At 43.1% G+C, this 10,882-nt stretch overlaps 1 protein-coding gene across 3 annotated transcripts in view; it reads left to right on the top strand.

The window, feature by feature from the left end:
* Positions 1-1,687: 1,687 nt before the first annotated feature.
* Positions 1,688-10,882, top strand: part of LOC110001389 (FHF complex subunit HOOK-interacting protein 1A) — a 20,709-nt gene continuing 11,514 nt past the window's right edge. Inside the window, exons 1-6 of one of the 3 annotated variants that reach the window (XM_065950728.1) lie at positions 1,688-2,025; positions 4,578-4,623; positions 5,952-6,174; positions 7,854-8,052; positions 8,137-8,358; positions 8,877-9,039. In XM_065950728.1, the coding sequence (XP_065806800.1) occupies positions 6,070-6,174; positions 7,854-8,052; positions 8,137-8,358; positions 8,877-9,039 (689 nt within the window). In that variant the 5' untranslated portion in view covers positions 1,688-2,025; positions 4,578-4,623; positions 5,952-6,069. Of the gene's footprint in view, positions 2,026-4,577; positions 4,624-4,731; positions 5,711-5,951; positions 6,175-7,853; positions 8,053-8,136; positions 8,359-8,876; positions 9,040-10,882 lie in introns of those variants that run through there. The other 2 variants (XM_065950726.1, XM_065950727.1) reach the window with 2 other exon arrangements.

Consider the following 10,882-nt stretch of genomic DNA (forward strand, 5'->3'; position numbering starts at 1 on the left):
CGAGAGAACCAGTGGGTGAGAAGTTCGACTCTTTTTAGTGATCGGATCATTTGGCTCAGCTAAATGTGCGATATTGCAAATGCTCTGAGAAAGGATTCATGGCATACATTCAAACAATACACTTTAATTACTTACATAGCACCTTTAATTTAATGTTTGCACTGCCTGTTATTTAATGTCTGTTTTTTGATAATTTTGCACTATCTGCTTTTTAAACATTGCTGTACACATATAAACAACACAACTTCAGAAAGTCAACACTTTTTTATTCTTATTTTTTTATATTCAGGTCTAATTACAGATTTTTTTCCTCAACTGTTTATAGGTTCTTGTTTAAACTGCACATATATTTTTATCCCTGCACAGGTTATGTACATTTCTTGTATAAGTCTATTTTTAGTTGCACAGTTTAAGTTTCATTCATCTAGAGGTATTCTTTAAATCTTTTTTTCAGGTTAATATATATGTATGGGAGTTGGAGCGTCGGTTTTGTGGTTTAATTTGTAACAAATGTTTCATGTCATGTACGTCTTTGTAACCTGCTACTGGATGCTTTGAATTTCCCTCGGGATCAATAAAGTATCTATCTATCTATCTATCTATCTATCTATCTATCTATCTATCTATCTATCTATCTATCTATCTATCTACTAACAGGCCAAATTCAAAGTAAAAGCAGTAAGACTCACTTTTTAAAATTGAGGATTTCCTGCAGCTTAATACTTTGGGTTTGTGGTCGAGACACTTTTTACATGGTGAATAAAAAACAAAGTGAAATCAGTTGCAGTTTGAGGTTGTCGCCACCAGAGAGCAGCACTGACGTCTTTATTCAGCTTGACCATCCACACAGTGAAGGTTTTTTAAACAGGATAAACAATTATCCTCCAGCACTTTTCTAACAATGCTTGAAAAAGGTAAACATGCACTTGAATCTAAAAGCAGTTATAACTACAGATATCACATTTTTTATGGGTACCTTGTACGTCACCACAGGAATAATATTGTCACATTTCCATTAAAAATACTTTTCTTTTTGATTTATATATTTTAATCAAAGCAACATCTTTACATAAATATATATTTTTTAAATGTCATTTATTTATTCAACCTTCATTGATATCAGAGATCTCGTTTTCAGAACATCAGCAACACACAGTTTCAACAACAACACTCAAACTCTGACGGTAGGCCTACACATTTCATAATATGAAATCAGCTAAAACAGCTGCGTACACAAAGTTTATGCAGCTGCAAACGCAGGTTGTGGTTGAGGAAAGGTAGTTCAACATCCATCCATAGCTCTGCAAATGAAGATACACCGATGTCCATATTTGAAATGTTGTTCAAATCATATTTGAAGCAGATGATGATGTTGTTGGTGTTTGGCTGTGATCCAAGTGACCTGTGTGTGTGTGTGTGTGTGTGTGTGTGTGTGTGTGTGTGTGTGTGTGTATTGTTTTAATAGATTATCACCTCCTGCTGTCCTCTAACACCAGCTGTTAACCTGTGTTTCCACGGTGATTAATAACAGGGATAAAACAAATAAAAGTACACAGAATTGAACATGTACATAAATATAACTAAACATTTAACTGGTCTAATAACTTAAAAAACAGTTTTAAAGTATGCTAAAGTAATATTTTAATGCAGGGTATTCACTTATATTTAAAAATGTGTTTGCATTTCTGTTCATTAAGGACAAAAATCAGAGTTTTTCTCCCTATTATAGTGTAATCTCTATAGGGGCGTGGTTTCCTGCATCAGTGGGCGGGGCCACACTGTTACCTAGCAGCGAGCGGCGGAGTGATTGACGGTTGAGCGGATTAAAGCTCAGCGGCGGAGCAGCAGGTTTAAAACAAAAAAAAACGGACCGAAAGGACCCATAAATCCGGTTTAAAAGAAGAAACGACGGGGTTTATTCACGTTTCTTGGACTGTTAAAGAGTTTTAAAGTACTTTGACTTTGTTTTTGTGAAGAAGAAGAAGAAGAAGAAGCTGACATTCCTTCATCTGGGACAGACCGGAGGTAAGATCCTGTTTACAGCAGGTACACTTTAGCCTGAACAGGATCCGGAGGGATGAGAGGAATATTAGAAATATTACGGTCATAATCTGTGTTTAAACAGAGAAGTTACTGTTTTTACCTGTGAGACCAAACAGGTAAGTCAGAGTAAAATGACAAATAATGTAAAAGCGAGTAAACAATAAAAACAAGGCGAATTAAAGAGTTAAATATAAGAGAAGAGAACTCAAAAGTGATTAAAATAGAGTAAATCGAGATTTTAACACAACATAGACTGGGTAAATTAAATATATACGTTCATTTATGAAATTAAATAAGAGATACATACATTTTAAACATCATTTAGATCAGAAAAACTAAAGTATTAAGCGAAAAGTGGATAAAAGAAACCCTATACGTGTAAATAGACTGATATTAAACATGAGCAAAGCTAGAATAAATAGAATATTTGATTATAAAACAATAAAAGGAGCTTAGAGTTGAAATGAAATAATGCCTTTAAATGAAATAAATAATCAAAAAATATATGCTCGTCTTTTCTACATAACATATATCTGCTCTTTTCTGCATCAGGTGTGTGTGTGTGTGTGTGTGTGCTGCTGAGTAATGCTGGTGCCTCACTCAGGTGTGTGTGTGATGTAAGGAGTCGGAGCATTAAGAAGGTGAAGACAGCACGTGCACACAGTCACAGACCAGTGAACCTTAGTGACCTGCACACACACAATCACACACTCTCTCTCTCTCTCACACACACACACACACACACACACACACACACACACACACACACACACACACACACACACACACACACACACACACACACACACACACACACACACACACACACAGTCTTCATTCAAGGTGGTGCCTTCAGGGTTAGACTATTAAGGTCTAACATGTGCTGCAGGCAGTGCTGAGAATATCCTACGGTAGTGGTTCCCGAAGTGAGGGCTTTAAAGTACTCTGAGATATCGTCCAAAATGTTTTAGACAAAACTTCAACGGAACAAAACAAGCAGCAACAGATTATCCCCAAGGACTGTGAGAAACAGACAGCTGTGAGAGCGGAGGGAGAAGACCTTGAATCAAACGCTGCTGCTGCTGCTGCTGCTGCTGCTGCTGCTGCTGCTGCTGTCCATGAAGGAGATTAACATGTGTGCAGCTGTGTGTGTGTGTGCAGCTGTGTGTGTGTGTGTGTGTGTGTGTGTGTGTGTGTGTGTGTGTGTGCAGCTGTGTGTGTGTGTGTGTGTGTGTGTGTGTGTGTGTGCAGCTGTGTGTGTGTGTGTGTGTGCAGCTGTGTGTGTGTGTGTGTGACCTCATTTGTAAATATAGGGCGGTATAACATGGGTTGTTTTTCTGACCGATTTGACAGAAACATGAGGATGTGATGTGTGTTTGGGTCTGAACCAAACAAACACGTCTCTTCAATCTGGAAGGAGAAGATTTGTGTCTCCGCAGAGCTGCAGACGTTTCATGTCACGCTGTGTGTTATATATATGATGTAACACACTGGTTTGTTGCTGAAGCGTCACTGGCACTGCTCACGTCGCCTCCTGCACCTCAGCTGGGTTCACTGTCATCAACCTTCCTTTCTAATATTAAAACATTTTAAAGGTAATATTCACTTCCTCTCAGCTTTGCTTGTCCATCATTTGATTTGAAGAGACTCCCAGTGTACCATATGAGGGATCCTGCATGCGACGCCAATGAAAAAAAGGAGCTACAAAAAGCCAAAACGAAGGTTTCATGACTTTGCATCGTTTATGTAATCGCAGGCGTTTCTGAATTTGCTGCACGTTTGGAGCGGACAGTTTGTTTGCACTTTAAGGGGCCAAGCTGTCAATCAATGACTCCACACCGGACACACGTCTCTGCTGCACTTCAAGAGTTTGTTGGTTAAATGTGTGAGAACGCAGCGACTGTTCAAACCCTGAGGCGACCACAGACCGTCCTTTAACTCAGGTCAAAGGTCAAAGTGCCCTCCATTATAAACACCTGGAGTTAGTCATCACTTAAAAACTCAATCAGCTAAAAATGAGAATCTGAACACGTCAGGTCACTCTGTGTGTGTGTGTGTGTGTGTGTGTGTGTGTGTGTGTGTGTGTGTGTGTGTGTGTGTGTGTGTGTGTGTGTGTGTGTGTGTGTGTTTAATCCCTGGTTTGTGTGATGGCATGTGACTGTCTGAGTTCAACACACACACACTCACAAATACACACATGCTGTGGTGGCTTGGGATTTAACATCACTGTCTCATCTCAGATTAACACACACACACACACACACACACACACACACACACACTCACACACACTCACACAGATTAGAGGCCCAGATGGTGATGGATTTTTAAATTGTGTGTGTTTTGTGTGTGTGTGTGTGTGTGTGTGTGTGTGTGTGTGTGTGTGTGTGTGTGTGTGTGTGTGTGTGTGTGTGTGTGTGTGTGTGTGTTTTGTGTGTGTGTGTGTGTGTGTGTGTGTGTGTGTGTGTGTGTGTGTGTGTGTGTGTGTGTGTGTTAGACCCAGACAGTTTACAACCTCTCTCTCTCTCTTTCAGGACAACAGGCAGAGGGCTCGCTCGTCCATGTTGCAGCAGCAGAGAGGTAGGTACACTCTTGTATTATTATTGTTGTGTGTGTGTGTGTGTGTGTGTGTGTGTGTGTGTGTGTGTGTGTGTGTGTGTGTGTGTGTGTGTGTTGGGGGGGGGGCATTTCTTAGAGATATTATTTTGGAATTCCGAGAATGTTCCGGAACGCCCAGGGTGGAACTCATTCCGGAGTGTTCCTGTTATTCCCGTTGCCATGACGACCCTCACTTCCTGTTCCGTCCCTGGACAGAGAGATAAAGTCAGACATTTGAAGACGGCGCTCTACAGCTTGTCATCATCATGTGCCGACGGGCTCTGAACTCCCCATAGGTGCATCAGCACGCCGTAAAGACGCTTCCTCGGCGTGTCCGTCAGAGCAGATCACACACAGTGAACACGTTGAAGGAAAAACGCTGAGCTACACGGAGAAGTCAGAGCCACATGGATTAAAGTGTGTTTGTTTGTTTATCCTCATTCGTTTCAGCACAGCGAGGAAGCTGAGGTCTGCAAAGTGTTTCAGCACACATGGCCAACGACAAGCTGCAGATTCAGAGCAGAGACAGATTCTCCTCCGACTGATTCCAACATCAGAGCAAAGTGTCCGTCTTTGATTTGAACTTTAAAAGTCTCCAGATCCTCTGAGGAAATTTAGAAATGTCCTTTCAGAGGGACGCTGTTTACTTCCCCACTGTGAGGACTTCCTGTCTCTCTTCATTCTTCTCTTCTTTCTACAGAGTCTGATGTTTAAACGTGAAGTATCTCTACTTCAACTGGAGCCAGGAACAAAACGCATGTTTGTCACCTCTGTGCTAAACACACAGGAGCTAAATAAACAGGATGAACATGAACACACCCTCAGTGTGTTAGTTCACATCGTTCATGTGTCAGGAGCAAAGTGATACAGGAAGAAATACCTTTGGATCAATTTTCTAAATGAGAACTTGTTCCAGTGTTTACGACCGAGAACAGGCGGAAAAAAATCAACTTTTTTCAGCACAATCTTTGAGTTCTTCATAATTTCTCCTCCATCAGTCAGTGGTGTGTTTCATGTACTTTTGGATATCAGATGTCGGAGTTTGGATCGACGTCACACCACGAGTTGAGTGAGTTCCAGTAACGATTTGTAGTCCCAAAGCAACATGGGCGCCTCCAAGTTGTGTGTTAGCCATCAGAAAATAGCATCGCAAAATTGTCTTTAAAGTAAAGACATTTCCGCTGCTTTTTAAATAAATGACGCGATGCTAGTATGTTTATCATCGTGTCATTATTCTCCTGGCAGTGGATCAATGACATATTTTCAGAAATAAGATGATTATCTTTTTCGTCCACCTTCGTCCATCACAGGCAAACAGCTGCCCACCAAGCCCAGGAGGAGAGCCTGATCCTGGGCTTAGAGAGCCAGCTGATGCCCCTCCCCCTCCTCCTCCTGGAACATGCTGTAACCACCTGACATCCTGTCAAAATGATGGCCTCTGTGATGATGGGGGGCAACCTCAGGAAGGCCCTCACGCTGAGAGGGGTGGACCCCGAGACCTGCATGATCGTCTTCAAGAACCACTGGTCTCAGGTACAGGAAAAAACACACACACACACACACACACACACACACACACCTGTCAGGATTCCTCCGTTTTTCATCCATCAGTCATCACTTTTCTATTATTTTCCTCCCTCTTTGTCTCTTTTTCTGGCCCTCCGGCTGCCCTGTTTCTCTCATAATGGTTGGCAGACACAGTGTGTGTGTGTGTGTGTGTGTGTGTGTGTGTGTGTGTGTGTATATAAGTGTGTGTGGTTGTGTGTGTGTGTGTGTGTGTGTGTGTGTGTGTGTGTGTGTATTTTACTGACCCAGACTTTGGCCCTTAAACACAGAATCCATTTAGAACAAACCCCTCTCTACGCTCGCCAAGCAAACCCACACACACTCCACGTCTGTGTGTGTGTGTGTGTGTGTGTGTGTGTGTGTGTGTGTGTCTGTGTGTAGTCGTTGTCTGAAGCAGCCATGTCAAAGGTTAGCACAAGTCCAGACAGTGAGTTACATTCTTCTTTCTTTCTCCGTTTTCATTCATTTCTGTTGTTTACAGCTCAGATCTGAGTAAGACGCTTACACACATTTCCAGATCCAGAGCTGAATAAACCTCATTAATATAAACCATAAGATTGTTTATTTCAGCAGGTTTTAGGTTGAGGATTAAAACAGGGGTTATGTCATGTCACCTTACACTTCCTGAAGGAGCGTTATGAAGCGGGTTTGAGCGCTCGCTGACACAGCCACGTGAACTGAGACATGTCAGTGTCAGTATCGTCTCAATGGAAACATCACTTTGAAAATAATCCTGCAGACACGCCTTTAAGATCTGAAGTTTGTTTATTCATGAATGAATTAGTTTATAGAAGGTTTGTACGCTACTCAAAGCCTTAGACATGTGTTTGCGACGGTACATGTAGCTGCTTGGTAGGTTGTGCAGAAAAAGATTTGTTCCAGAAGTCAAGTTTCCAACCAGTCTTCAGAAGGGATGTCCGTCAAGAGAAACCATAACAAAAAACTGACCTTCGATGTGAACGCTGATGCCTCCTGCACAAAGGCGTTTGTGGTGATCTGTTGGTTTGGTAACCTTGGCATGGTTCACAAAAAAAACAGGCGGGAAATACGGTTAAAACTGTGCCGGATTGTTGGCGTTGACTTGAATGATCTCGAACATCATTTTCCAACAAGAGCCAAGCAGAAGGCAAAGGCGGTCCTGGAAGACCCTCAGCACCCCCCTGCAGGCAGAGCTTAGACTTCTGCAGACAGGGAAGGAGGTTCACTTCTGATAGGAGGGTCAAATCTAACAGGTAGCTGAGGTCGTTTGTCCCGTCAGCAGTTTGGTTTTTAAATACGCTGTAGGTATTGTTGCAGGCACACTTTGACTTGTATTTATGTCTCTGTGCAGTTCTTAGGATGTGTTGCCTGTATGGAACTCTGTTTCAAACCAAAATGCCCCTCAGGGACAATAAAAGATTTTCTAATCCAAAAACAAAAGAAGAAGGCATCCAGAGTGTCCCTCCAGTCGCTGCATGTTTGTCCAGATTTGTTTACTAAGTTTGCATTGCACTGAACTGTGTTTGTTTGTTTTTTACACAAACAGAAACGTCAGAAAAGCTCAGTAACGTCTTTTCGTTTCCACTTGGTTTCATTCTGGACATCATCATGTGGATGAAAACGCTCTTCCTGCTAAAGGTCGTCTCCTTTGTCCTCTCTCTCTTCAGGTGGTGAAGATCCTGGAGAAACACGAGCCGGGTCGCAGCAGCTCCAGTGCGTTGAGCTTCCTCTCCGGTCACACTAACAGCAGCAGCTCCGGCTCCGGATCGTTGCGCCTTGGCCCGATCCCGGCCGACGAGGCCAGCGCCGTGCAGAACTATGTGGAGCACATGCTGTTCCTTCTGATGGAGGAAGAGGCGGGGCAAGGTGAGAGGAGAGGAGAAAAGAAAGTGTTCACTTATTCCACCTGTGTCGTGTTTTGTTCTCACGCCTGGACTCCACTGTCACCAGGCGGAGCGATGGGTCCCATCCTGGAGTTTGTGGTCCTGGAGGGCGTGATGGAGAGGCTGTTCCTGTGGAGCCTGAGGAGACAGTTCACTGAGGACATGAAGCTGGAGCAGCTCAGGATGTACCAGATGCTTCTGTCTCAGGCCAAGCAGCCTCTGCTGCACCACAAACCGGTTCTGAGACCGCTCATGATGCTGCTGGCCTCCTGCGCCGGAGCTGGGACCGGTGAGTCATGCCAACATGTTAGATTTAAACTTTGTAACCTAGCAACACTGAGCCCCAGTGAGACGTGCTCTCAAGCTAAGCGCTGTCAAAGGACACAGGCCTTTAAAGATTTATAACTTTTAGTTTTATAGATTTTTATTTGCATGAAGAAAAGAATCTTAAAAAACTCAACAAACTCCCAGAAAATGTGACGCTATACCTTTAAGAGTGCCTCATGTCCACTCTCAGAGCTGTATCCTGTATGGCAAAGGTTTCCACAAGTAAAGGCTGTAGTTCTGAGAAAGTTCTGTCAGAGCTCTTTGGATTTCTGTCGCTGAAAAGAAAAAAATCTAAAAGTTTGTTTCCTTCGACTGAAAGTAAGAAATCAGTCCAAACGCTGGAGGAAGTCTTGGAGCTGCTTTAGCTGTAAGGTCATCTAATTGGTTTAAAGTGGTTCCTCTAAAGGTGATTAAGGTGTAGCCGGTATAACAGTTTAAACAGTTACCTCAGGTAGTTAATCACCTGTTTCCCTCCTCCAGACAGCGGGGGTGCAGTGGAGGCGGAGCTTGTCCTCCTGTTGAATCAGCTGTGTGTCGCTCTGGTTAAAGACCCCTCAGTGCTCGAACTCTTCTTCCACACCAGCGAGGACCAGGGAGCCGCCAACTTCCTGCTCTTCTCCCTGCTCATACCATACACACACAGGTATACACACAGGTACACACACAGGTACACACACAGGTACACACACAGGTATACACACAGGTACACACACAGGTATACACACAGGTATACACACAGGTACACACACAGGTACACACAGGTACACACACAGGTACACACACAGGTATACACACAGGTACACACACAGGTATACACACAGCTATACACACAGGTACACACACAGTTATACACACACAGGTATACACACAGGTATACACACAGATATACACACACAGGTACACACACAGGTATACACACAGGTACACACACAGGTATACACACAGGTATACACACAGGTACACACACAGGTATACACACAGTTATACACGCACTGGTATACACACAGGTACACACACAGGTATACACACAGGTATACACACAGGTACACACACAGGTATACACACAGATATACACACACAGGTATACACACACAGGTATACACACAGATATACACACACAGGTATACACACAGATATACACTCACAGGTACACACACAGGTACACACACAGGTATACACACAGGTACACACACAGGTATACACACACAGGTATACACACAGTTATACACACACAGGTATACACACACAGGTATACACACAGATATACACACACAGGTATACACACAGGTACACACACAGGTACACACACAGGTACACACACAGGTATACACACAGGTACACACACAGGTATACACACAGGTATACACACAGGTACACACACAGGTACACACAGGTACACACACAGGTACACACACAGGTATACACACAGGTACACACACAGGTATACACACAGCTATACACACAGGTACACACACAGTTATACACACACAGGTATACACACAGGTATACACACAGATATACACACACAGGTACACACACAGGTATACACACAGGTACACACACAGGTATACACACAGGTATACACACAGGTACACACACAGGTATACACACAGTTATACACGCACTGGTATACACACAGGTACACACACAGGTATACACACAGGTATACACACAGGTACACACACAGGTATACACACAGATATACACACACAGGTATACACACACAGGTATACACACAGATATACACACACAGGTATACACACAGATATACACACACAGGTACACACACAGGTACACACACAGGTATACACACAGGTACACACACAGGTATACACACACAGGTATACACACAGTTATACACACACAGGTATACACACACAGGTATACACACAGATATACACACGCAGGTATACACACAGATATACACACACAGGTACACACACAGGTACACACACAGGTATACACACAGGTACACACACAGGTATACACACACAGGTATACACACAGTTATACACACACAGGTATACACACAGGTATACACACATGTAGGTACACACAGGTATACACACATGTAGGTACACACAGATATACACACACAGGTACACACACAGGTACACACACAGGTATACACACAGGTACACACACAGGTATACACACACAGGTATACACACAGTTATACACACACAGGTATACACACACAGGTATACACACAGATATACACACACAGGTATACACACAGATATACACACACAGGTACACACACAGGTACACACACAGGTACACACACAGGTACACACACAGGTATACACACAGGTACACACACAGGTATACACACAGTTATACACACATGTAGGTACACACAGGTATACACACATGTAGGTACACACAGGTATACACACATGTAGGTACACACACAGGTATACACACATGTAGGTACACACAGGTATACACACATGTAGGTATACACACAGGTATACACACATGTA

Source organism: Labrus bergylta, chromosome 22 (assembly GCF_963930695.1).
Source record: "Labrus bergylta chromosome 22, fLabBer1.1, whole genome shotgun sequence".
Taxonomy (NCBI): domain Eukaryota; kingdom Metazoa; phylum Chordata; class Actinopteri; order Labriformes; family Labridae; genus Labrus; species Labrus bergylta.